Raw genomic sequence first — 27,594 nt, 5'->3', positions numbered from 1 at the left:
CTGGCTGACTTCAAAGGGAGATTCAAAGAGAAGTGTAAAATAACCCAGTATTTTCCACAAATCAACACAAAATATATTTTATTAATCCAAATGTAGATTACCGGATGGCCTTATTAGATATCAACTAATGTATCTAATCATAAGGTCAATAAATATTCCAATTTATTTTCAATCCTGAGTACGGAGTCGAATCAGAAAATTTTTCAAGTTCTCTTTAGAATATTTTTGACTTGACAATCTTTAAAATTACCAAGGTTAGGAGATTCTGGGAGTTGGTCCATGCATCTTACAGTATTCAAAGTTGAGAAACACTGCTTTACTAAAACATAGCTATTGATATATTAAAATGTTATCAAGACTGGGGGATTCTGGGAATAGAAGTCCAGAAATCTGAAAATTGGTGAGATCCAGAAACCTTAGTTTAGCCTCCCACCAGTGATGGGATTCAAATCCCACCACTGCCTCCCACCATACTAAATTTAATCCAGCCCTGCATGCATTTTTCCCCCCTCGAATTGGAAAGAAATGGAAATTTCTGAGCAAACAACCATTTTACTGCTGCAAATGTTGTCAAATTCTTCTGCAGGATTGCTGTGGGGCCTCCACTCCATCTGCATGCTTTTCCTTGGGCATCTCAATCCCTGAATCTGGCTCTTTCTTTCTAAAAAAACAGACAGGAAATTATGCACTGGGTGGCTTGGAAATTCTCAGAGTTTAGTAAGTAAAGAGATGATTCAAGGTGTCCTTTAGTTAACCCCAAAGAATGGAAGATTTAATTTCATAAATAATTCCCTTGCAAAATGGGTCTCCTTAGATGCTGAGACAACCTTACCTTGTGCTGGACCAAAAAATAATAATAATATAAAATAAAGAAATCCCGGAAGAACGTAAGACTGCCAGCATGGATCTCATCTGCAGAAATGAATTTTGATAACATTTCCACATCACTAACATTAGAGTAGCTTTATTTATTTATGCATTAATGCACTGCACATTGTCGCATTAAATGTAGAGGGCTGCTTTCCATTCAGGTGTTTATTTGTTTACTTATTTGAATTCCACCTTTATTATTTTTACAAATAACTCAAGGTGGCGAACATGTCTAATGTTCTTCCTTCCTATTTTTCTGATCACAACTCTTAAGGTAGACTGGACTGAAAGAGAGGAACTGGTCCAAAGTCACCCAGCAGGCTTTTATGCCTAAGCGGAACTAGAATTCATCGTCACCTAGCGATTAGCCCAAAGTCACCCAGCCGGCTTTCATCCTAAGGCAGGACTAGAACTCACTGGCACCAGGTGATTGGCCCAAGGTTACACAGTTTACTTTCATGCTTAAGCTGGAAGTTAAGCTGGAACACTGTCTCCCAAACTGGCCCCCTCTATATTGATTTATAAATTTGATTAATAAATTCACAAGTAATAAAATAAGTAACACTGCTTTCCCAAATCAAACCTAATATTCAGCAAATATCCACCAATATCTACAAATACCGATGGTTCAAAAGAACAGAGGTTGGCTATCTTATGTTGCAAAGCAAAAACAGTTAAGTTAGTTCTCAATTTATGACTCTATTATAAAGATGTCAGAATTTATGTTGCTGAGCAAGGTGGCTGTTAAGTGAGTTACACCCGGTTTTATGGCTTTTGTTGCCATGGGCGTTAAGCGAATCATTGTAGTTGTTAAGTGAATCAGGAGGGATAGAATCAAGATCACGTGACAGGTTAGTACCATTTTATAACGCTTTATTAAGGCCACACTTGTTCCTGGCTCAAGGTCCGAAAGACAAACAAACTCAAAGGGAAGTCCAAGAACAAAGTTTTATCTGCATAAAGCTTTTTGCAAAAGCTGGTGGGCTTAACTCACCCAGGAGAAAAAGCCACACCCTCAGTTTTAAAAAACATATATTTATACTCTCTCAGGAAGCTGATTTCCTATCAGCCCTATCACACTCAACAGCCCACCTCAGCCAATCCGAAGCGTCTAAACAGAAGACATTTCTTTCTCCCATCCCAGGAATAAGCCCCTTGCGTCTATACCTGTTATGTTAACCATGACCTACTTTTTTTCTAGCATAAGCTCTATCTTTATTTTTGTATTTCCTCTGCTTGTGCTTCTGGCTGACTTCCTAAGAGCAAACTACCTGTCTGAGATCTAAGCAACAACCTTGCACTTCTAAAAGTTCGAGTAACTCCATTTTACAACTATGCTTAAGCTTCAGCTATGCCAGGGGTGTCAAACTCAATTTCATTGAGGGCCGCATCAGCACTGCGGTTGCCCTCAGGGGGCCGGGCGGGTGTGGCCTGGGTGGGTGTGGCCTACTGGGTGGGCGTGGCTAGAGTGTGTATGGCCTACTGGGTGGGCGTGGTCAGCTCTACATCATTTGCATCAAGGGTGCCTATGGGGACCTGGGCAGGAGTGGGACAGATCTGAGGGTCTCTGGCAGAAGGAGGGTCTCTGGGCCGGGGCCAAGGCAGTGGGGGCCGTTCCCTCCCTGTTTCCAGGATGGCTTTGCAGGCCACATGAAACCACTTCGCGGGCCGGATCTGGCCCCCGGGCCTTGTGTTTGACATGTCTGAGCTATGCCATTAGAATGAATTTTCTTCATAAGATCAACAGTTTCTGAGCTTGTTATCCCTTACACTTGGAATACTGCATCCAGTTTTGCTCACCACGATGTAAAAAAAAAAGATGTGACTCTAGGAAGAGTGCAGAGAAGAGCAACAAAGATGATCAGGGGACTGGAGGCTGAAACACACAAATGTTGCAGGAATTGTATGATTAATTTAATGGAAAGAACCACTAGGAGTGACTGGATAACAGTGTTCTAGTATTGAGGGGGGGGTGTCTGCCCCAAAGAAGAGGCAGTCAAGCTATTCTCCAAAGCACCTGAAAGCAAGAAAAGAAGCAACGGATGGAAACTAGTCAAGGAGAGAAGCAACCTGTAACTAAGGAGAAACCTCCTGACAGAGAGAACAATTAGCCAGTGGTACGGCTTGCCTCCAGAAGTTGTGGGTGCTCCATCGATGGAGGTTTTAAAGAAGAGACTGGACAAACATTTGTCTGAAATGGTGTAAGGTCTCCTGCTTGAGCACGGGCTTGGACTAGGAGACCTCCAAGGTCCCCTCAACTCTGTTATTTTGCTCAGATCGCGGCGTGTCCTGCTCCATCATTGGATGTTCTTCCATTCATCAGTGAACTAACTCCAGAAATAATCTGGTCCTATTAAGGGGCCAGATTCCATGGCTGATCCTGTCCCTCTTTAGAGACACCAGGCTGAGATTCAGCCACCTCCAACGTCCCACCCAGCTCTATTCTGTTCTAAACTTTTACACCATGACTATGGGAAGAAGGCGTGCTCTTCTCTGTTGCACGTTCAGGACTTCGTGCCAAGGAGCCCACCACGTTCCAAACTGACCTTTCTTCTCAGAGAGGCGTCTATCTCAGTTATCTCGCCAGCCACTTAATCCCACTGACCCAGAAAGAACAGCCAGGAACTGCCACATCATGATGGAAGTGATCTCCTGGTGATGTCTTGTCAAACGTCTCCAGCTGCTTCTCCCCTCCCCGGGCTAACTTTTGCCAAGATGACTCCTGTTCTGGGTTGTCCTCATCTGCTACTTTGACAGGCAGTTAGAGGACCAGCCCTCCCTTTTGCAGTTCTGCTCCGAAATAAAAATATCTGCAGCCGGATACCCTTGGTTCTCATTCTCATTGGGAACTTTCAGCAGCCCAGCAGCTCCACTGAGGACCCGAATTCGAGCAAGACCAGAGACCCTATCTTCATGGCTTCCTAAACTTCAGCTTGAAAGAGGTGACCCCAAGCCTGCTCCCCCACTCTACCCCAACTGTGCCCACCCATCCCCTTCTTGATTCCTTAGGCTGCATTGCCCAACTCTGCTAACTTCCTCAAGGTCAGTGAAGGGGGGGTGGGGGGGCTTGAAGACTTTTGGTGCAACAAATGCTTTATGGGGAACAAAAAAAAGAGTGGTCTCTGTTTGCTTGGCAAGGAGGGCTTAAATGGGTGGGGGACAGGGGGAGAAGAACTGCTGCTAAAAGGGCTGAGCAGGCTGCAATTTATAGAGAAGAGCTCGGTAGGCTGGGTGGGCTGGGAGAAAATAACAGAATAACAAGAGTCGGAGGGGACCTTGGAGGTCTTCTAGTCCAACCTGCTGCTCAGGCAGAAAAACCTATACCATTTCAGATAAACGATTGTCCGGTCTGTTGTTAGAAACCTCCAGGGTTTTGTTATGTTTTGTTTTTAAGAAAAACTGTTTTAAAACTCCAGTTTTTTTTAAAGCAGTTTTTTTAAAAAAAAAACACACTTAAAAACCTCCAGATACTTAAAGCAGTGGTATATTCTGCATTTTTTGTGTGATGCCAAGCAGTCCCAGCAATGCAGCAAAATCCTGATGCACTGCAGAAGTACACGAAAGAACTTTTGCCAAAAAATTTGGCTTGTTTCTCCTTGCAGATGGCTCTCTCTCTCTCTCTCTCTCTCTCTCTCTCTCCCCCCCCCCCCCACCGTGCCGGTGTCTCTGCAGGATACAAGCTGGAAAGCAACACCACCCGTTTTGCTATCATGTTGTCTCAGCACAGATAAGGTGGTTTTGAAGCTAAAATAGGAAACAGAGGCCGAGCTGCATGTTGTTTGTCTGCCTTGTGAAGTTTGCGTCTTCTTGGTTCCTCTGGGCTGAAAACAGTTAACCTGATGCAAAAGGAGGAAGGGAATTGAATGGAGGGATGGGGAGAATGTCTCTTTCACACACACACACGCACACACACACACTTTTACAGACACACATGCGCGCACACATACACACACACACACTGAAGCACAAAGACACAATTCTTTCCTCCGGGCTGCTCTTCAAAGGCTTCTTGTTATTAGTCCAGGAGTCAAAACGAACCATTCAGAATCAAAAATGGGGACAAGCAATTATTTCAAAGTGTTTCTGGCAGTTTTGTGCTTATAACCTTTTCTTGGAGGTCCAGAATAATGCAGGAGGCATCTCTGGGGTAGGATAAGGATGCATGGGGTTAAGTGAGGTATTTGACGGAGAAGGGTTGCAAAGAATAGGGATCTAATTCTGAGTGGGAAATCCTCTAGTCTAGTTCTACTCCTGGCTGGCATGAAAGCAGGCTGGCTGGGTGACTTAGGCTGGTCGCCAGGAGATAGGGAATTCTAGTCTCACTTTAGGTATGAAAGATGACTGGGTGACTTAGGCCAGTCACCAGGAGATGGTGAGTTCTAGTCCCGCCTTAGGCATAAAAGCCGGCTGGGTGACTTTGGGCCAATCACCAGGAGATGGTGGGTTCTAGTCCCGCCTTAGGCATAAAAGCTGGCTGGGTGACTTTTGGGCCAATCACTAGGAGAGGGTGAGTTCTAGTCCTGCCTTAGGCATAAAAGCTGGCTGGGTGACTTTGGGCCAATCACCAGGAGACGGTGAGTTCTAGTCCCGCCTTAGGCATAAAAACTGGCTGGGTGACTTTGGGCCAATCACCAAAGGTCTCCAAATTCTAGGACTAGAAGAGAATATTTAATTTAATTTAATTCAGGGTTTAACTTTGGGATCCTTGGTGCTCTCTGAGGGTTGTTTTTTTAGCAGATGCCTCATGACCCAACTAGGTAACACCATCAGTGCTAGAAGGGATGGGGGGGGGTTTAGTCTCTGTTTGTATACAAGTTATTAATAAACAGCCTAATCAAGAAACCACCAAGACTGACAGGAAAGTATATGAAGATAGGACACCCTTCCAGCATTGATGATGTTACCAAGTTAGGTCAGGAAACATCTGCGAGTAAACCACCAGCTCAGAGCGCGCCAAAGACCCCACAGTCATCTTCCTCCTCCTCCTCCTCCTCCTCCTCCTCCTCCTCCTCCTCCTCTTCCTCTCTGTAATGCCCACTCCCTTCTAGCCCTGATGATGTTACTTAGTCAAGTCATGAAATGTCTGCAAGAAAACTATCAAGCCCAGCGAGCATTAAGGACCCCCTATCCCCCTCCTTTTTCTCCTCCTCCTCCTCTTCCAACCCCCCCCCCCCCGCAACTCCCTTCAAGCATTGATGATGTTCCCTAGCTGAGTCAGGAAACGTCTGTGAGAAAACAACCAATCTCAGAGAACACCAGCGACCCCAAGTTCCCCTCCTCCCCCTCCTCCTCCTCTTCCTTCCTTCCTTCCTTCCTTCCTTCCTTCCTTCCTTCCTTCCTTCCTTCCTTCCTTCCTTCCTTCTAGCACTGATGATGTTACCTACAGTTGTTGGGTCCTACAAACGTCTGCAAGAAGATAACCAAGCTCAAACAGCACCAAGGACCTTAGAGCAATGGTGCCATCTCCTTCCTTGCATGTCTCCACACACTGAATGGTGCCATCTAATTTCAGTTTTAGCTGGCCTTCTGCCCTGAGCACAGGTGTCTTCTAGGTGTCTTCAAAGGTCCCCTGTGATTCCAGAATTCAGTGATTCAATGACCATCATTCTCTTTCTTCAATTTCTCTCTCTCTCTATCTCAGGTCTGGAAGACCCTTGGCGTTCGTCCTTCAAGTGCTTCTGTCCAAGATGGGGATCAAGGCGGCACTGCCCACCTACGAGTTGGGTCTTTATGCCCTAATTGTATCCTGTGCCATCGCTTACAGTGGACAGGAGATATTTGACAGCTCCCAAGGTAAATTCCTGAAAAATCCCTCTGAGGTAGGGGGAAGAATTTCCACTGGGCCCCTGGAAGCACCTCTCTTTCCAAATCTACTGCTGTATTATTCGTTTATTCGTTCATGCACAAGTGCATTCATTCGCTTACTGAGTTACTTATTTGCTTATTTATTTATTTAATATCCCAGGTTTATAATTTTTAAAAGTAATTCCAGGTGGCAAAGGTATCCAACACCCCTTCCTCCTCCTATTTTCCTTGCAACAACAACCCTGTGAGGTGATCTGGAGTGAGAAAGGGACTGGCCCAAAGTCACCCAGCCAGTTTTCATGCCTGAGGCAGGACTAGAACTCACCGCCTCCTGGCGATTGGCCCAGTATCACCCAGCCTACCTTTATGCCGAAGGTGATACTAGAATTCCCCATCTCCTGGTGATTCTTCCTCTCTTAGTCATTCTGTCTCCCTCTCTCCCTTTTTTTTCTTTTCAGATAGCATGAATCGAAAAACCTTCCGAGAAAACATAAAACCAGGATGGCATTATTTTGGCAGGAAAATGGTAAGTGCAGGATTTTGATTAGGCTGACAAAGAAGATTTATGTTTATGTTCCTTCCTTCCTCCTTCCCTTCCCTTTCTTTTCTTGATCCCTCCTTCCTTCCCTCCTTTTCTTGGTTCTTCCTTCTCTCCCTCCTTCCTTCCTTCCTCCCTCCCTCTTTTCTTGATCACTACCTCCATGCTTCTTTTTCTTGATCCTTCCTTCCCTCCTTCCTTCTTCCCACCTCCCCTGTCACTCTTCTTCCTTCCTTCCCTTCCTTCCTTCCTTCCTTCCTTCCTTCCTTCCTTCCTTCCTTCCTTCCTTCCTTCCGTTGAAGGAAAAGTCTTCATCAGGGTTCAGTCCAAGCTGGGAATAAACAACATGGCGACTGTGTTAGGAAGAAGGTTGCAGTTTATTGAAGAGGAGAGCCAGACAGGAAGATGGCTCTGGAAGAAAAGAGAGTGAGCACATGTAGGGAGTGGGTTTTATACCCACTGGAGCCTTTTGTTTGGAGTTGTTCCTGTGGCATGAACTTTGACCTGAGTCTGAGTGTGCCTTTCTGGTATTCTGATGGTGGTGGGTTAATCCTATTATGTCCCAAGGGTCATATCCTGCTCCCCTGGGGCTGTGGCCGATGACTTTTAGATTTTTGGTGTTGATTCTAGGGATCTTTCTTCCTAATCCCAGTTTCCTGACTCCAGTCTTTCTGACAGGATTATCATCTGCATTTCTGGTTTCTGCTTGGTGCAGGGAGACCTGGGGCAGGGTTGGTTTCTGCTTTTAAAATCCTTTAGGGAAATGTATTCTGCTTTTAATATTTCCTTCTCTGGGGAGGTGACTTCCCACAATCCCCCCCTTTGTGCCATAAGTGTGTGAATGACACACTTACTGACACAAAAGTAAGATTGATCTGATCAGGGAGACTTGGTAAACAATTTTAAACTGTTAAGCCACAAAAAAAGAAGAAGACACTAATAGAGTTCAACCATGAAGTCTAAAGCCAGGGCAAAAGTTCTGTTAGATGGAAAAGGAATTTATAGTGTCCAATATTCTGTGCCAATTCTTTTTCAAATGTTGGATGTCACTTTGAGCTTCCAGTCAGGGTTTGAAGCCCATGCCTTTCAGAATTCTTCACAGCCATGGTCTTCATCAGTACATAACCACTGGCTGCCCATTTTCGAGGGTTGTTTCCTGCCTTAGCTCTTAGTTTGGTGCATCCAGGTTTTTAATGTCCAATTGAGGTTAGCCAGTGTGCAAGTCAGGCTATTAAATTTTATTAAATTGCACATAGTGAGCCATAGTAGTCCCAATCTGAGTCCACCAGTGCAAGATATTCAGAGCGTAGGTTTGGAGATACCTTTCCTACTACTTCCTCAGTGAGGCCATATGAATTACAAATTGCCTGAGGGGGCCTGGTTCCCTCCCCCTTGGAATTTTGCTGGAAGTTGTTCCTACAAAGATTTAATAACACAGGGCAAGAATCAGGCTGGAGTTTTACTAAAGGTAGGTGAAAGAGATAGACTCAGTGTGATTATGAATGGTGTGTGTGTGTGCATGTGTGTGTGTGTGTGTGTGTGTAGCTACTAACAAAACAGGCAATACAAACATTCTGGATAAATTTTCCTCCCACCAGACAGAATCCAAGGTGTTCAGGACTTGCTGCATCAACTATTCCCGAATGCCATCACTCCATAAATACATTCAATTGACTTATTACAATACAAATGGGGCAAGAAAGAAAACCTAACAATGTGTTTCCACCCTCCCCCCATAGTCTTCCTAATTTTCTTCTGAGGCTTCATGTTGGGACCAGTGGCTCCAGGACTCTTTCTTTCCTCAGCAGCTTTCACAGGCATCTGGGGGGAATGGTAGGACTTGGGAAGATCTGTTCCACTCAGCTTGCATGGTAGCTTTTTAGTGGATGGCTGGATCCAGAACCCAATTCCATGGCTCAAATGGATGGAGGCAGCATCTGGGTCAGTGTGCTCTGCTTCCAAAGGTTGGGGGGGGTGTCATCTGTGTAGGGCTGAAAGACATGAGAACAAGATCTCCTCCCCCCTTTCTGGGTGGACTCTCCCAGGAGAGGCAGACAAAAGCATGGAGAACAGAGGATAAGAAAAGGAGAAGTACATGGGGTGGGGGGGGGGAATAGCTTGCAGACAGAGTTTGGAAAGGCATTAATAATGCAGTGGTTAAAGATATATTAAGTCCCAATAATAATAAATAAAGAAACATATAGGCTGACAAAATGAGGAAATCACAGATGAGGACAAAAGAAACCTGGATTCTGGTAAGAAAACAACAAAATGAAAGGTCTCGCTTTTGAACGGAACATTTGCAACATGTTAGGACTTAAGGACTTGCAACTTGAAAAATGCTGGTCATGTTTCAGGAAAAGGATAGACAGATAAAACCCATTTACAACACATACAGTGAAACTTTTCCAGCAGATAAACTTAAAACATTCTCACCTGCTAACTTTGGACTGTTCTTACGAGTACATAGAGAGAAAGGAAAAAAATATTATTATTATTTTTCTCTTCACTCTGTTTGTTGGCCAGACAAACAAGAGTGAGGACAGTTTACTTTTGATGATTTAATTTAAGCAGAATTTCTAGCAGAATTTTAAAATTCTTTTCTCTTTGGATTAGAGACAACTAACAGTCACATTTACCTCACACACAAAGACCTTGACACATATATATACACACAAAGACAAGAGAACAGAGAAGAAAACAGAAGTCTTAGTTTTACACATCCCAGTCATTCCCACCATAAATCTCAGTTAACACAAATTAGGGAAGGCACAAATTTTAAACATACCACATGGTTGCAGAAAGAGAGAGAGAGAATCACTATTTATTATTTTCCCTTTAAGTACCTTTATTTAGCCAGATTGGTTTCCCAGCAAAGCCCATTCTTCACAAATTTCTCTTGCTCGCTTCCTTTTTCATACCATCCAGGACGGGCAATCACCTCTCATCCCACACCTCAAGTAAATCTCCAATAGGTGACCTAATTCCCATCCTCAAACTACAGCTAACCATGTCCCCCTTGCGATGTGGGGTTCAATTGGCTCAGTTGGGTCCCTAGCAACACTATCCCTGCTGCCCCGCCTATCAGTTTGGGGGCACTAAAAAAATTGCCCAGGACGACTTCGGTTCCCTAATGAAGTACAGGACCCCCCTACCCAGGGAACTCCCATTGTCATTTTGCAGACCAAAAAGGCATCTGGGGAGAACCTATCACCCTTGGCTCAGACAGGTATGCGGCCTCCTTCTACCTCACTGCCTTCAGTTTTCAGACTTAGGAGGAATCTGGGAGGACCTCTGCTTTGTGCAGTAGTAGGAACACCTCCTACAGATGAGCTTTGCTTACAGGGCCTTGCCAGCTGATTGCCCAAATCCAATGCTCTCATTCATTCATTCCATTTGCATACAGCCTCTCCCATTTCCGTAAGAAAAGATCCTGCACTCAGGCCAAACCCCCATGCTTTCCAGGGTCTGCCACTTGAACAGATCCTTTCTGCAGTTAGGAAAGATCAGAGGGAACAAAATCCAACTGTGATTGGGAAACAAGTCTTCTCTCTCTCACACACACACACAGACATACACACATTTCCTTTGCTACCCTGGGCTTTAAAGTTAAAATTTAGAGGTACTCACCTTCACCTTCTTTCCAAAACAGCCCTTGAGCTCAAACTCAAAAGTCCCTTTACTACCCTGGCTCCACATGGGCAGGGCCTGGGAAACCCATCCACACACAAAAGGGGTCTGCTGCCGGCAAGATGGGGTTTACCAGTCTCAGTCCATTGGGAAGGTTAGCTTGGAGTCCCATTCTGGGTTGCCAAATTGTTGAAAAGTCTTCATCATGGTTCAGTCCAAGCCAGGAATAAACAACATGGCAACTGCTTTAGGAAGAAGGTTGCAGTTTATTGAAGAGGAGACCCAGACAGAAAGATGGCTCTGTGTAGTATGAAAGGAGACTCACACGAATCTTGAGCAGCTGTGTTCTTTATTGGTTAACATTCACTCATATATATGTGTCTTAAACAATAGCTTTAGCAGTTAAACATTAACAGTTTACATGCCATCCCGAAACTGGTTGTTTTTCCTTATCGATTGCTTATCCCTTTCAATAAATACAAGGATTAATATATGATCCAGTTTCCTGCATTCCATAAGCTTATCTTTCTAATTTAAGATCTTGTTTTTCGCATGTTATCTCAAGCGCACTTTGTACACTTCCTCTGAAGTCCCTATCTGAGGTTTGCCATCCAAAACAGAGACATGCAGAGCGTGTACTTCAAGATGGACTCAGGAAACATGCCTACAGCTCTGGAAGAAAAAGAGAGAGGGCACATATAGGGAGTGGGTTTTTGTACCCTCTGGAGCCTTTTGTTTGGAGTTGTTCCTGTGACCTGAGTCTGAGTGTGCCTTTCTGGTATTCTGATAGTGGTGGGTTAATCCTATTATGTCCCAAAGGTCATATCCTGCTTCCCTGGGGCTGGGGCTGATGACTCTTAAATTTTTGGTGTTGACTCTAAGGATCTTTCTTCCTAATCCCAGTTTCCTTATTCCAGTCTTTCTGACAAGATTATCACATCTGCATTTCTGCGGAGCTGGTTTCTGCTTGGTGCAGGGAGATTTGGGGGCAGGGTTGGTTTCTGTTTTTAAAATCCTTTAGGGAAATATATTCTATCCTTTTAATATTTTCTTCTCTGCGGGGCTGACTTCCCACACTTACTTACCGTACTTACTTACTTACTTACTTACTTACTCCCTTCCCTTTCTTTTCTTGATCCCTCCTTCCTTCCCTGATTCTTCCTTCCCTCCATCCTTCCTCTCTCCCTTTCTTTTCTTGATCCCTAGCTCCAACCCTCTTTTTCTTGATCCTTCCTTCCTGCCCTCCTTCCTCCCTCCCTCCCTCTCTCTCTCCCTCCCTCCCTTCCTTCTCCCTCCCTCTTTCCCTGTATTTAAAGAGCCTCAAAGAACCTCTGGATTTGGTCCATAAAGTACGCCAAGTGTGCCCCAGTCAGTCCACTCCAATTACCAGGAGCAACACATAAAAACTGGAGTTTCTGTGCAGTGACCATCTCGCTTCCTGCTTCTGTTTTACAGGATGTGGCCGACTTCGAATGGGCCATGTGGTTCACGTCGTTCAGAAATTTCATCCTCTTTGCTCTTTCGGGCCACGTCCTGTTTGCCAAGATATGCTCTATGGTGGCTGCTCAGGTATGTAGATGCTCAGCCCTTGCAATGGTCACCCAGCATATGGTACACCACAGCCTGCCACCTGCTGGCTGTTCTTGGAATCACACCATGAATACATTAGCAGCTAGTCTCAGGGATTCCATGACAGGCAGTCCTTGACTTATGAGCACAGCTGAGCCCAACATTTCAGTGGCTAAGCAAGATGGCTGTTAAGTGAGTTTTGCCCCATTTTACGACCTTGCTTGCCGCAGTTGTTAAACAAATCACTGAAGTTAGTAAACTGGTTGTTAAGTGAATCTGGCTTCCCCCATTGACTTTGCTGATCAGAAGGTCGAAAAAGGGGATCACATGACCCCGGGACACTGCGACCGTTATAAATGAGTCAGTTGCCAAGCATCCGAATTTTGATCACATGGGGATGCTGCAACAGTTGTAAGTGTGAAAAACAGTCATAAGTCACTTTTTCCACTGCTGTTGTCATTAAACGAACTCTTTAAGTCAAGGACTTCCTGATACATGATGGTTGTCAAGCACGTAAATTTTGATCACATGACTGTGGGGATGTTGCAGCGGTCATAAGTGCGAGGACTGGTCATGATTCACTTTTTCAGTGCTGTTGTAACTCTGGACAGTTGCTAAATGAACAGCCATAATTCAAGGACTGCCTGTCATGCAAGACCTTCCATTGACTTTCACAAAGGAGGAATCTAATTCAACCACCGAGTGTTTTTGGCTAGAGAGGACCTCGAGACCAGATAGACAAACAGTCTCTTTGTTCATTTCCTCGCAGCACAGGTCTGCAATGTACATGTTATACGGCCTCCTGATTGTGCTAGGCACCATGGGAAGCAGCTACTTGATGGTCATCCTGTCCCATTGCTTGGTGCTCTACACCGTGGGCCTGGCTAAACAGAAATGGCTGTGCTTCCTGGCTGGACTCTGCAGCCTTGCTTCGTTCAAGATTCAACCTTTCAGCTCCTGGCAGGTGAGTTGTTCTTCCTGCTGTTGCTTCCAGCTTGCCAGAAACCTGGATATCTATCAATCAATCAATCAATCAATCAATCAATCAATCAACCTTTGTTATCAAAGTACGTGTGTACAATGAGATTGGCTGAGCCTCCCTTTGTGCCCCCACCACCACCACAACTCACAGTGACAACAAACCCACCATCTTGTTACACTATGTGAGCTAATTGCACAACACACCGGCCTCGCAAGTCAATCATATATAAAATTATAAAATTATTTCCCGTTCAAGAGCCTGACAGCCCATGGATAAAAGCTGGTCTTCAGCCTGTTGGTACGGCTGGCTGTACTCCTGTATCTCCTAACCGATCGTAGGAGAGCAAAGAGATACCGTCCAGGGTGAGAGTAGCTAAGAACTAAATTTTTCTTCTTTTTTAAAAATAATATTTTATTAGTTTTCCAATTTTACATTTAAGTATTTGAAAAGCAATGTGGTGGCGGGGTTAAACAATAATTCAATAAGATAAACTTTAGTACCAAATATTTCTTCTCTTTGTCTCTTAATCGAGCTAATGCACTTCTAATTAAATCAACTCAATAAAAACATCATTGTTACATTTATCCATACATTTTTAGGTTATCCACATTTTAATTGATCTGAGTATAACAATCCATATCCTGTTATTAATTTTTACTTAATTTTTAAATTCTCACTGATATTCCAATCAATCTTTAAGACCCATAATGTTCAATCTCTGAGTAACCGAGGTTCCCCTTATCTCACTTCATAAAAACTATAATATCCAGAACACAACTGAAGAAAGTAGGGGAAAGCACTAGGCCACTCAGATATGAACTAAATCATATCCCTGATAAATATACAGTAGAAGTGACAAATAGATTTAAGGAATTAGATCAGATAGACAGGGTGCCTGAAGAACTATGGACAGAGGTTCGCAACATTGTACAAGAGGTAGCAACCAAAACCATCCCAAAGAAAAAGAAATGCAAGAAAGCAAAATGGCTGTCTGAGGAAGCTTTGCAAATAGCTGAGGAAAGGAGGGAAGCGAAAGGCAAGGGAGAAAAAGAAAGATACACCCAATTGAATGCAGAATTCCAGAGAATAGCTAGAAGAGATAAGAATGCCTTCTTAAATGAACAGTGCAAAGAAATAGAAGAAAACAATAGAATAGGGAGGACCAGAGATCTTTTCAAGAAAATTGGAGAGATGAAGGGAACGTTTAATGCAAAAATGGGCATGATAAATGACCAAAATGGCAGGGACCTAACAGAGGCAGAAGAGATTAAGAAGAGATGGCAAAATTACACAGAAGAACTATACAAGAATGAGCTTAACGTCCCTGATAATCACAATGAGGTGGTCACTGACTTCGAGCCAGACATCCTAGAATGTGAAGTGAAGTCTTCAGTCTCATTCTAGATTTCTTCCTTTGCCAGTTAAGGTTCCATATCAGTGCTTTTAGGTCATCTTCATCTAAATTTTTCAATAGAAGCAGATATACGTAGCTATGGAGATCCTCAGTCATCCAGGCCACAGTCATCCCAAAGTGCTTTTTTCAAGAGGCAACTGGACTTTCTTGTTACGTTTCACTTCTCATCCAAAAAGCTTCTTCAGCTCTGACTGGATGGTGGGGAATGAAAACAACCTGCAGCCAAGAAGGCCTCACACCCATTTCCGCTACTCAGGTGATCCTGAGGACCCAGGTAAACCTCCAAGTGGCCTCAATGGCAGAAGAAGGCAAATGATCGGCTGTCTGGAAAGAGTATAAATCCTGCCATTTTCCCACCATCCAGTTAGAGCTGAAGAAGCTTCTTGGATGAGAAGCGAAATGTCTTCAAAGAAAAAGAAGAAAGTCCAGTTGCCTCCTGAAAAATCACCTTTGGGTAGCTCGTAGATGAACTGGGGGGAGAGGGCCTTGGTATTCTCTGAGCTGGCTGTTTGAAGATGTTTCATTATCCAACTAGGTAATGTGATCAGTACTATTGTTGTGTGGGATTTGCTCCCTGTTTATATACAGCAGCCTGCCCTCCAAAGTTGGTGGGATGTGGTTTTCTCCTTAGTAACTCCCTGACTAGAGTACTGTTTTCTGCTTGTTTGTCTGGGATTAATCCATGTTTATCTGGGTTTGTCTTTCTGCAGAGTCCTTGGTGCTCTCTCTCAGCTGGGTGTTTGCTCGCAGATGCTTCATTACTAAATTAGGTAACATTATCTGTGCTAGAAGGGAGTGGGGTCTGCAGAGAGGAGGAGCAGGAGCAGGAGGAGGAGCAGGAGGAGGAGCAGAACTGTAGGGTCCTTGGTGCTCTCTGAGTTGGCTGGTTTTCTTGCAGATTTTTCATGACCCAACTAGGAAATCTCATCTATGCTAGAAGTGAGAGGGGTTTACAGTGTTGTGAATTGTGATGCCTATGCTCCCTAGTTGGTTAATGAATCATTTGCAAGCAAACAACTAATCTCAGAGAGCACTAAGGACCTAGTAGAAAGAGAAATCCAGATAAGCATGGACTAACCCCAGACAAACAAAAGCAGAAAACAATATCCTGATCAAGAAAGTACCAATGAAAAAAGCCACACACCCAAGGCAAGCAACTATATATGAAAAGGGAACAAACTCCACACTCCCTCACATTGACAATGTTCTCTGACTGGGTCATGAAATGTCTGCAAGAAAACAATCAAGCAACCAAAGCCCCCACACCTAAACCTTTATTGTAATGATGGGACTTGTCCATAAAAGAGCAGAAGACTCAGCAGACAATTTATCCCTTACAAGGCTGGAATGATTGAATGAAGGACTGAATAAAAAACATTGCCTCTTCTTCCAGGACCTGAAGTTTAAATTGGGACATTTTATTACACGAAAGAGGAAAATAATCCTTGGGAGTCATGAAATTTACGGCTCTGGCTTTTTTAGAATTTCACTCAACCTTTAACTCCAAGAACAATGTCTAGGAGGATTGAGCTCAGGGTCTTCAGAAAGGAATCTAGGGATGTTATTTCTTCAGGATCAAGAAGAAATAGGGTGGGAAGGAAGGGAGGGAGGGAGAGAGAGAAGAGGGGGATGGAGGGAATGAAGGGAGGAAGGGATGAGGAAGGAGGCAGTGAGTGAAGCAGCGAGGGAAGCAGAGAAGGAAAGAAGGAAGGTAAGAAGGGAGGGATGGAGGGAGGGGGAGCGAGGGAGGCAGGGAGGGAGAGAGGGAAGGGAGGGAGGGAGACAAGGAAGGAAAGAAGGGAGGGAGGGAGGAGGGAGGGAGGAAGAGAGAGAAGGAGGGAGGGAGAAAGGAAGGAGGGAGGGAGAGGGAGGGAGGGAGGAAGAGGGAGGGGGAGCGAGGGAATGAAAGGAAGGAGGGACGAGGGGGGAGGGAGGCAGGGAAGGAAGGGAAGGAGGAATGAAGAAATGAAGGGAGGGAGGCAGGGAAGGAAATCAGGAAGGGAGGGAGGGAGGCAGGGAGGAGGGAGGCAGGAGAGAGGAGGGAGGAAATGAAGGGAGGGAGGAAGAAGGAGGAAGGCAGGGTGAGAGGCAGGGGAGGAAGGAAGGAAGGAAGGAAGGAAGGAAGGAAGGAAGGAAGGAAGGAAGGGAAGGAAGGAAGGAAGGAAAAGATGGGAGAAGAACTTCAGACAGATGGTTTGTCTCAGGTTGAAAAAAGTCGTCTTTTATTTAGTCCATGTGTGATAACTTTGCTTTGGCCCAGAATGAATTCGTCTCAGGAAACTTTGATCTCCAAGACATCCTCCTCTATGGGGGCACCGGATTCAGCATCATGCGCTGCATGAGTTTCGCCCTGGAGAACTGCGAGAGGAAAGAAGGAAATTATTCCATATTCGCCCTGATGAAATACAACTTCTACCTCCCTTTTTTCTTCTTTGGACCCATCATGACATTTGACAAATTTCATGTCCAGGTAAGCATCACCCAGCATCCACGCCTGTGGCCTTTGGGCTGGCTCATTGCATTGGCCACTGCCGTTCTTTAGCCCACCCAGAAGCAGAAGGAAAGCAACGTGGAGATTAATAACGGGGAACCTTTTGGTGTCAAAAATTTAGAAAATGCCTAATTAGGCTTTGCTGGTGCGTCACCCCAACGTTGTGGTGTGAGATGTTTGATGCATGTGTCATAGATCCACTATCACGGATGTTGGCTCTGTCTGTCCCTGCTTGGTCAGCTTTAAATCTGACCGATGAACACACTGAATATATAAAAGAAGATGGAGAAGGAAGGAAGGAAGGAAGGAAGGAAGGAAGGAAGGAAGGAAGGAAGGAAGGAAGGAAGGAAGGAGAAGAGAGGGAGGAAGGGAGGGAGGGAGGAGAAGAAAGGGAAAAAGGAAAAAAGGGAGGGAGGATGGAAGGAAAAAGAAAGGAAAAGGAAGGGAGCAAGAAAAATAAAAATGTGAATCCTTCCTTGCCCCGTCCTTCCTTCCTTCCTTCCTTCCTTCCCTTTCTTTTTTCCTTCTTTCTTTTCTTCCTTCCTTCCCCCCTCTCCTTCCTTCCTTCCTTCTTTCCTTCCTTCCTTCCTTCCTTCCTTCCTTCTTTCCTTCCTTCCTTCTTTCTTTTTTTCCTTTTCTTTTCTTCCTTCCTTCCCCCCTCTCCTTCCTTCCTTCCTTCCTTCCTTCCTTCCTTCCTTCCTTCCTTCCTTCCTTCCTTCTTTCCTTCCTTCTTTCCTTCCTCCCTTCCTTCCTTGCTTTCTTCCTTCTTTCCTTTCTTCCTTCTTTCTTTTTTTCCTTTCTTTTCTTCCTTCCTTCCCCCCTCTCCTTCCTTCCTTCCTTCCTTTTCCCATTCTGCATTCTACAAGGCCATATGTTTTGGGAACTGCTATTAGTTCCTCATTTCTCCCCCCCCCCCCTGGTCACAGGCACACAACAGCCAGCTGCAGCGTAAAGATCGGGAGATGTGGCACATCATTGTTCATGCTGTCGTCCACCTCATGGCCATTGTCGCTGTGGATGTTTTCTTCCACTTCTTCTACATCCTGACCATTCCTTCAGACATGAAATTTGTGAACCGTCTCTCCGACTGGGCGCTGGGTAAGTATAGTATGCAGACTGGCTGGAGAATTCTGGGAGTTGAAGTCCATGCATTCGGGAGCTGAACTCCACATATCTTAAAAAGGTTGAGAGACATTGAATGGAGTAGCTAAAAATTATTGGAAACTTGATTGAAGTCACACTGTGCAGTCAATTGCCTTCTGTGAGTGAAAAGATGCAGTGCTCATTATATCTATGGAAGTTTAACTTTTTATCTTCTTCCCATTTTTCCAGTGCTTCCGTAACAACTTTATTTATTTTATTTTATTTTATTAAATTTATATACCGCCCTATTCCCGTAGGACTCAGGGCGGTTTACAGGGAAAATTAAAAGCATAATATGCAAAAATTAAAATCAGTTAAAACAATTACGTAATTAATTCAAATCCCCGAAATTTAAAACTAAAACCCAATTAAAATTAAAACCCCTCAGTCGGGGCCAGACAGCTCGAAGAGCCAAGTTTTAAGGTCCTGGCGAAATGAACGAAGGTCGGGGACAGTCCTAAGTTCCGTGGGAAGTTGGTTCCATAGGGCCAGTGTGCCCACAGAGAACGCTCTTCCCCTGGGAATAACCCGCCGGCATTCCTTAACCGGTGGTATCCTGAGAAGGCCCTCCCTGTGGGAGTGCACAGGATGATGGGAAGTTGATGCTGGCAGCAGGTGTTCCCTTAGATAATCCGGACCCAAGCCATTTAGGGCTTTATAGGTCATTACCAGCACCTTGAATCTCACCCGGAGGGCAACCGCGGAGCAGTTGTTTCCTAGCTTTGATGCTGAGCAATGCTGACATAACTAACATCCCTGGCTAAGAACCACAGGCTTCAATTCTATGTAGAACAAATGTCTGTCTGAAATTATTTATATTCAGCTGCTAGCTAGTCTGGCTTCTCTACTTGACATGGGGAAGGGAACATCTCCTGATCTTGTGATGTTTAGACAGTCCCATCTATGGACTGCAGAAAACTCATGCAATCCCACCACTTGAAAAACATCCAGGGTTAATTCTGCTTCTCTTGGGTTGAGTTGTCTGTAATTCATACTTATTGTCTGTTCAAATTTATAATGGCACTGTCAAGAGTAGAGCAGAGCAGAGTAGAGTAGAGTAAGGAGAGAAGTGAAGTGAAGTGAAGTGAAGTGAAGGGAAGGGAAGGGAAGGGAAGGGAAGGGAAGGGAAGGGAAGGGAAGGGAAAAGAGAAGAGGAGAGGAGAGGAGAGGAGAGGAGAGGAGAGGAGAGGAGAGGAGAGGAGAGGAGAGGAGAAGAGAAGAGAGAGAAGAGAAGAGAAGAGAAGAGAAGAGAAGAGAAGAGAAGAGAAGAGAAGAGAAGAGAAGAGAAGAGAATAACTTTATTGTCACTTTAAAAGTATAATCAGCATACATTAAAATGAAATTTCATTGCATTCAGCTCTCAAAGGGTAACCACGAATATACACTGCATAAACGTGACAAATAAATAAATAAATTATGCATATACCCACATACACAAATGTATGTGGCCCAGAGAAACAACACAGTTTAGTTAGGTTGTGTGTGTGTGTGTGTGTGTGTGTGTGTATACACATATACATATACATACATAGATAGATATATAGATAGATATAGATATATAGATAGATATAGATAGATATAGAGATAGAGATAGAGATAGAGATAGAGATAGAGATAGAGATATAGAGATATATAGATATAGATATATAGATATATATACATGGCTAGAAAAACAAATCTGAGTTTTCCAGCCAGATGGCATAGGGAACAAAGCTATCTTTGTTCCAACTCACTGTCCTTCTGTCCTTCACTTTCTCCTCCTCCCATTCTGCTCTACAGCTGGCCTGGCCTACTCCAATTTGGTGTACGATTGGGTGAAAGCTGCTGTGATGTTTGGGGTCATCAACACCATCGCCAAGTTAGATCACCTGGACCCACCCCAGCCCCCTAAGTGTATCACGATGCTCTACGTTTTTGCAGAAACGTGAGTTGTTGCTGGTCGCTGTGTGAGCAAAGCTTTCCTGTCATGACTGAACTGCAGGAAGAGATGGTCCCAGCATGGAGAACTGTTGGTGTAGCAACAGAGGGGTGTACAACTTTGGGACCAAGTGCGAGACAGCCTGACCCCTACTATGGACTGAGTTATCTAGCACACAAAAAAGTAAAGTTCTACATTTAGGCAAGAAAAACCAAATTCACAGGTGTAGTATAGGTGGCACCTGGCTCAATAGTAGCAACTGTGAGAGGGATCTTGGAGTCCTAGTGGACAATCCCTTAACTATGAGCCAGCCACATGCTGCAGCTGCCAAAAAGGCTAACACAGTCCTGCATTAACAGAGAGAGAGAATCAAGATCACACAAAGTGTTAATACCACTTTATAATGCCTTGATAAGACCACACTTGGAATACGGCATCCAGTTTTGGTCACCACGAGGTAAAAAAGATGTTGAGACTCTAGTAAAAGTGCACGGAAGAGCAACAGAGATGATTAGGGAAGTGGAGGCTAAAACATGTGAAAAACGGTTGCAGGAATAGGGTCTTTACTTCCTAGCATTATTCCCGTGCTATGACAGAGTCCGTTATGGCAGTGTTGAGTTATAGGAATACAGTATGTCTATTTTAATGAAAAGAAGGAGTAGGGGCGACACGAAAGCAGTCTTCCAATATTTAAGGGGATGCCACAAAGAAGAGGGGGTCCACCTATTCTCCAAAGCACCTGAAGGCAGAACAAGAAGCAGCAGATGGAAACTAATTAAGGAGAGAACAAATCTAGAATTAATTTCCTGAAATTTCCTGACAGTGAGAACAATTAATCAGTGGAACGACCTGCCTCCAGAAATTGTGGGTGCTTCATCACTGGACGTTTTTAGACTTTGATTTAGACTTATACACTGCTTCACAGTGCTTTACAGCCCCTCTCTAAGTGGTTTACAGAGTCAGCATATTGTCCCCATCAATCTGGGTCCTCATTTTACCAACCTCGAAAGGATGGAAGGCTGAGTCAACCTTGTGACAGTTAGGATCGAACTGCTGACAGTTGGCAGAATCAGCCTGCAATACTGCAATCCAGCCACTGCGCTACCATCGCTCTTTGGTTTTTAAGAAAATATTGGGCAACGATTTGTCTGAAATTATATAGGGTTCCTGCTTGACCAGGGGGGTTGGACTAGAAGACCTCCAAGGTCCCTTCCAACTCTGTTATTCAGTTACACTATCACAAAGATAAATTAAATAAAATAATAACAGATCATAACAGAATAACAGAGTTGCTGTAATGGTATGTGAGAAAGAACTTGGGAAGTGGAGATCCTGCCTAGGGAGCGATTAGATAAAAGAGGACATACCCCACAGTTGCATAATGGGTGGAGAAATCCATTCCTAACAGGCAGGTTAGCCCCCTTGAACAATGTTCCTGAGCAACAGCCCACCACCTTGAAAGATTTACAAGAGGACTCAGAATCTGCAAGTCGGTAGACAGAACACGCAATGCAACATCCATCCATTTGTCCAGGGGTCAACATCAAGTGTGCCTTCAGGAGGGGTGGGGTTTTGCTGTCTGCCATCTTGCCAATTTTGACTTCCCCTCCCACTACTTAAGAAGGGAAGAGAAACAGGAATTGGGTATGTCTAGTAGTCTAATGAAAAGAAGGGGTGACATGATAGCACTCTTTCAATATATGAGGGGGTCTTACAAAGACAAGGGGGTCAAGCTATTCTCCAAAACACCTGAAGGCAAGACAAGAAACAGTGAATGGAAACTAACGAAGGAGAGAAGCAACCTAGAACTAAGGAGAAATTTCCTGACACTGAGAACAATTAACCAGTGGAATAGATTGCTTTCAGAAGTTGTAGGTGCTCCATCCCTGGAGGTTTTCAAAAAGAGACTGGACAACAATTTGTCTGAAATGGTATAGGTTCTCCTGCTCAAACAAGGGACTAGAAGACCTCCAAGGTCCCTTCCAACTCTGTTGTTCTATGTTCATTCATTGATTGCACATTCAAGGTTGGATGTTGGTCATTGTGATCTGATCTTGGATGAGGAAGTGAACAGATCCTAAACTGGCCACATAGATGTGTGGATTTATGTTACACCATAAGGACAATTAATAAACTAAGTTTCTTTTATTGTCTGCATCTGTTTCAGGCACTTTGATAGAGGGATTAACGACTGGCTGTGCAAGTAAGTGGTTTTGGATTGCAATTCATATTTGGTGCTTTACAACTATGGAAGATGTTGTGGTCTCACACAAACATGGGATGGATCCTTTACCAACAAGAGAACAGACCCACCAGCTAGTCTCCTAAACCTCACCTGTTATGTTGCTTTGATTTTCAGATACGTCTACGATTATATTGGGAAGGATCATGACAACATCTTGAAGGAACTCATGGCCACCATCTCCACGTTTGCCATCACCACCCTCTGGCTGGGCCCTTGTGAAATTGTCTACATCTGGTCCATTTGCAACTGCTTTGGTCTCAATTTTGAACTGTGGGTGCAACAGTTTTTCCAGCTGAAGCCGTTTGCAGAGAAAGAGGTGCTAAGTCCATCCTTCGTGCATGGTGTCCACTTTGTAAGATCTTCCAAACCAGAAATCAAATATCAGAAGAAATGTCCAAAGTATCTGGCAGTTTGGTGACCTCTTCTATCCCCCATATTTTCAAGAAATGAATCATTTTGGATGATGTTGTAGAGGTCAACTCATGAACAAATGGGCGATTCCTAGCTTCTAGATGTCTATGTGCCTGTTTCATGGATATTTTAGTGAGTTGTATCTACAGGTAGTCCTTGACTTACAACCATTCATTTAGTGATGGTTCAAAGTTACAATGACACTGAAAAAGGTGACTTATGACAATTTTTCACACTTATGACCATTGCAGCATAACTGTGGTCACATGATCAAATTTTGGGCACTTGGCAACTGGCCAGTATTTAGGATGGTTGCAGTGTCCCGGAGTCATGTGATCCCCTTTTGTGACCTTCCAACAAGCAAAGTCAATGGGGAAGCCGGATTCACTTAACAACCATGTGACTAACTTAGCAACTGAAGTGATACACTTAACAACTGTCACAAGCAAAGTCATAAAATGGGACAAATTTCACTAACAACTGTCTCATTTAGTAACAGGAATATTGGGCTCAGTTGTGGTTGTAAGTTGAGGACTACTTATATTTTAAGAGAGTCTTATTTGGCTTTGAAGCATAAAAATTTGGGCGGGAAAATGAGGTGAGAAGCATTCCTGTCCTCCTTATCTCACCGATGTCTCTTCTTGGCAGGCCAACATGTCCGAGGCAACCTCTCGACGAATCAGAGGCATCTTTGGGGCAGCCAATTTCTGGGCAATTGTCTTCTACAACATCCTTGCCCTCAACAGTCTGGACTTTGCCCTTCTTGTTGCCAAGAGGATCTTCCTAACTGGTACAGTAGCCTTCTTCTAGCTCAGGGGCTCCAACCTAGTTAGTTTCGCTATATCTGGTGTCAATTTCATTATCTGTTTCATTCTCCACCTATCATTTTTACTTTTCACCTGTCAATTTCCCTCTGCACTGAAAATTTTGTTTTTCACCTGTCAATTTCACTCTTCACCTGCCAATTCCACTCTTCATCTGTCAATTTCACTCTTCACCTGTCAATTCCATTCACTTGTCAACTGCATTCTTCACCTGTCAATTTCACTCTCCAACTGTGTTTTACTCTCCACTTGTCAATTTTACTCTCCACAGTTTTATTTTCTATTTGTCAGTTTCACTGTTCAGCTGTCAATTTCACTATCCACCTGTCAGTTTCACTCTTCATCTGTCAATTTCACTAACCACCTGTCAGTTTCACTCTTCACTCCTCAATTTCACACTCTACCTGTCAATTTCACTCTCCACTTGTCAATTTCCCTATTTACCTGTCAATCTCACTCTCCATCTGTCAATGTCACTCTGATGGGCATTGGTTTCCTGATGTCTAGGAATTACTGGGGACCTGCAGCTTAAGGCTGGGCCTGCTTTTTGAGGACACCCCTCTGTTCAGGGCAGAAAAGGACTCATCTCCTGATCAAGGAGAAGAGGGTCTGCTATATTTCTGAGTAACTCCCACGCATCCCCTGAAGATTCCTCAGAAGTTCAGGGATGCCTTTTCTATGTCCCTTGTTGGCTTCTCTCATTGAACCCAAGTTCCTTTTCAAGCTTTGCAGAGGAAACGCTTGGAAAGTGAGTTTGCTCTTCCTCAATGGGACACATATTCATCTTGTGTCCAATTTTGTTGCTCAAAAGATATGACAGCCGAGGCAGGCTAACTCCATGTTAATAGTATCCTCTGACTCTCTGCCCCTCTCTCCCTTCTTCCCTCCCTTTTCCCCCTCCCTCCCTCCCTCCCTCCCTCTGTCCTTCCCTCTCTTTTCCTTGCTCTGTCTCCCTCTTTCCCTCTCTCCCTTCCTCTTCCCTTTTCCTCTCTCCCTCCATTTCTCCCTTTTTCTTGCCCTCACCCTCCCTCCCTCCCTGTCCCTCTGTCCCTTTCTCTCTTCTCCCTCCCTCCCTCTCCCTCCCTCCCCCTCTCCCTTCTTCGCTCTCCTTTTCTCCCTCCCTCTTTCCCTCTCTCTCCCTTTCTCTCCCTCTCCCTCTCCTTCTCCCTTCCTCTCTCCTTTCCTCCCTTGCTACCCTTCCACCCTCCCTTTCTTTCCCCCTCTCCCTCCTTCTTTCTCTCTCCTTCCCTCTCCTCCTCTCCTTCCATCCCTCTCCTTTTCTCTCTCCCTTCCTCTCTCCCTCCCCAATTCTCCCTCCTCCCTCCCTCCCTTCCTCTCCCTCTCCCCTTTCCTTCCATCTCCTTCTTTCTCTCTCCCTCTCTCCCTCTTTTCCACCCTTCCTCTCCCTCCCTCCCACACTTCATTTCCATCTTCCCCTCTCCCCCTCTTTCTCTAACCTCTTCCTCCCTTCCTCTTTTTCTCTCTCCCCCTTTCTCTCCCTCACTGCCTCTCCCTCTTGCCTTTTCTTGCCCTCCCTCCCTTCCTCTCTCCCTCCCTCTTTCTCTTTCATGTTCACTTTCTCTTTCTCATATTTTGTCACATTTCAGGTTTCCCTCTTAGCACCATCTCCATCTGGTTCATCACATACTGCGGTGTGCAACTGATCAAAGAAAGGGAACGGATTCTGGCTATAAGGGACGAGGAGAAGGACAAGCAAAAAGCAGAATAATGGAGAAAGGCAAAAACAAGATGCAACTCCGGGGCATCTGAGATTTCTTTAACCCAGGTGCCTCAAAGCTGCAGAAGAATGACAAAGTTCTCCTGCATTGCTCAGTTTTCCAAAATAAAACATTTATTTATGCAAACATTGGAAAAATGTTTTTTTTATTTTAATTCCATTTATATCCCGCCCTTCTCCGAAGACTCAGGGCGGCTTACAAGCTCAGCAGTAGCCTTCATTCTATGTATATGCCTGCTTGTTAGGGCTTTCGCCCCCCCCCCCCCAAGCGGCATTATTACAAAGTCAGCTTAATTGCCCCCAACAATCTGGGTCCTCATTTTACCTACCTCGGAAGGATGGAAGGCTGAGTCAACCTTGAGCCTGGTGGGACTCGAACCTGCACTAATTGCAGGCAGCTGGTGTCACTTAAGGAGGCGTTAGCCCACTGCTCCACCAAGGCTCTTTTCTTTTTTCCTTTCTCCCTCCCTCTCTCCCTCCCTCTCTTCCTTCCCTTCATCCATCCATACTTACTTCCTTCCTCCCTCCTTCCATTCCTTCCTTCCTTCCTTCCTTCCCTTTTCTTTTCTTTTTTCTTTTCTTTCTTTCTCCCTCTCTTTTCTTCTTTTCTAATCTATTCTTTCTTTTTCCTTCCTTTCTTCATTCTTTCCTTCTCTCCCTCTCTCCCAGTTTGGATGCCCATGTGGAAATGATGATTACTCCAAAGAGCTGGGGTGTGTGTGCAGCATATAGTCAAAAAAGTCAGAATGGTGGCCATGCCTACAATCATTTTTTTATAGTCATTGCACAAGCAAAGCCTCGTGATTGCCATCTCGACTCTTTGACCATGTCCTACCTACAGGCACCCTTGGAACCAGAATTTATCTAATGATACCTCCTGCAAATTCCTGAAGTCCACCCTCAGTGAAACTCAAGATTACACTGCCAACTGAACCTACAGACTTACATGCACAACTCGAGACATGTAGGGAGAATCCTTACCCACTCCTTTTAATATAAGAAAGCCCCCATACTGGCAAAATAATGCCTCCACCCCACCCCGCTGGAAGAGAAAAGGCTTCCTTGAAATAAAATAAACTCAAGCCACTCGCCTCTGTGAATGAATATTTAGTTCCACAAACTGTTCCATTCATAAACAAAATGTCTTCAGCTGTAAGCTTCCACATAAGGCTGGAATTGATTGAATTTAAAAAGCAGAGAGACAAAAGACACCTAAAACTTGCATTCCCTCACCTGACCTTAAGGACAGATCATGGTTTCCAGCCACAATGGAAACCAAGCCACCACAATTAGAATAACCAAAGACACACACTTGGCCCAACAAGGCCAGAAATCTCGATCACACGGCCCCAAAATAATATAAAAGCCATCCACTCACCAAACCAGGCTGTTAGCTGACCCAGAACCCAACACTATTGTCACTGCAGTTTCTGGCTTCCAAAATAATAATAAAAAAACCTCCTTTTCTATCTTCTCATTTCGTCCGTGCGAATTTCGTCTTACCAGCTGGAGAGAGCAAACTGGACTTTTGCCTTCCAACAGACAGGTTGCCATGTTGCCATGCAGATTGTCCTCAACGTATATCCATTCATTTAGTGACTATTCGAAGTTACAACAGTGCTAAAAAAAGTGACTTACAGTCAGTTTTCACATGACTGTTGCAGCATCCCCATAGTCACATTATCAAATTTGGCAACTGACTCACATTTATGATGATTGTAGTGTCCCAGGATCACATCATCCCTTTTTCGCAGCCATCTGACAAGCAAAGTCAATGGGGAAGCCAGGTTGACTTAACAACCATGTGACTAACTTAACAACTGGGGGGATTCACTTAACAACTGTGGCAAAAAGATTGTAAAATGGGGACCAAATCACTTAACAATTGTCTCATTTGTCAATGGAAATTTTGGGCTTTGTTGCCGTTATAAGCTGAGGACTACCTGTCTTTGAAGATTATAGACAACCCTATTGAGTCTCCAGCCAAAGAAGATGATGGTGCTGAAGTTTCTTGTT

At 44.3% G+C, this 27,594-nt stretch overlaps 1 protein-coding gene across 3 annotated transcripts; it reads left to right on the top strand.

Annotated features, from left to right (window-relative positions):
• Nucleotides 1-3,709: 3,709 nt before the first annotated feature.
• On the top strand, nt 3,710-25,708 carry HHATL (hedgehog acyltransferase like). Of its 3 annotated transcripts, none has more exons than XM_081343265.1 (12): nt 3,710-3,912; nt 6,512-6,663; nt 7,134-7,201; nt 12,299-12,412; nt 13,182-13,376; nt 17,069-17,278; nt 18,226-18,397; nt 20,222-20,366; nt 22,528-22,563; nt 22,720-22,921; nt 23,665-23,806; nt 25,448-25,708. In XM_081343265.1, exons 2-12 carry the CDS (start codon nt 6,558-6,560, stop codon nt 25,567-25,569), a joined length of 1,512 nt encoding a protein of 503 aa, XP_081199391.1. In that variant the 5' UTR covers nt 3,710-3,912; nt 6,512-6,557; the 3' UTR covers nt 25,570-25,708. The 3 variants fall into 3 exon arrangements, with proteins under 3 accessions (XP_081199391.1, XP_081199392.1, XP_081199393.1); XM_081343266.1 differs by having other exon boundaries at nt 3,765-3,812; XM_081343267.1 differs by lacking the exon at nt 3,710-3,912 and having other exon boundaries at nt 6,601-6,663; nt 13,187-13,376.
• The last annotated feature ends 1,886 nt before the right edge of the window (nt 25,709-27,594 follow it).

This window comes from Vipera berus (assembly GCF_964194415.1).
Source record: "Vipera berus genome assembly, chromosome: Z".
Classification (NCBI taxonomy): domain Eukaryota; kingdom Metazoa; phylum Chordata; class Lepidosauria; order Squamata; family Viperidae; genus Vipera; species Vipera berus.
The sequence above is the reverse complement of the archived record's forward strand: the minus strand, read 5'-3'. Positions and strand labels throughout refer to the sequence as shown.

What these genes read in the sequence shown, in the direction of transcription:
- HHATL (XM_081343265.1), top strand. Translation starts at nt 6,558, where the DNA reads ATGGGGATCAAGGCGGCACTGCCCACCTACGAGTTGGGTCTTTATGCC. An exon ending in GCTCTATGGTGGCTGCTCAG is followed by an intron (nt 12,413 to 13,181) that starts GTATGTAGATGC and finishes ATTTCCTCGCAG; the next exon opens with CACAGGTCTGCAATGTACAT. An exon ending in CTCTACGTTTTTGCAGAAAC is followed by an intron (nt 20,367 to 22,527) that starts GTGAGTTGTTGC and finishes CATCTGTTTCAG; the next exon opens with GCACTTTGATAGAGGGATTA.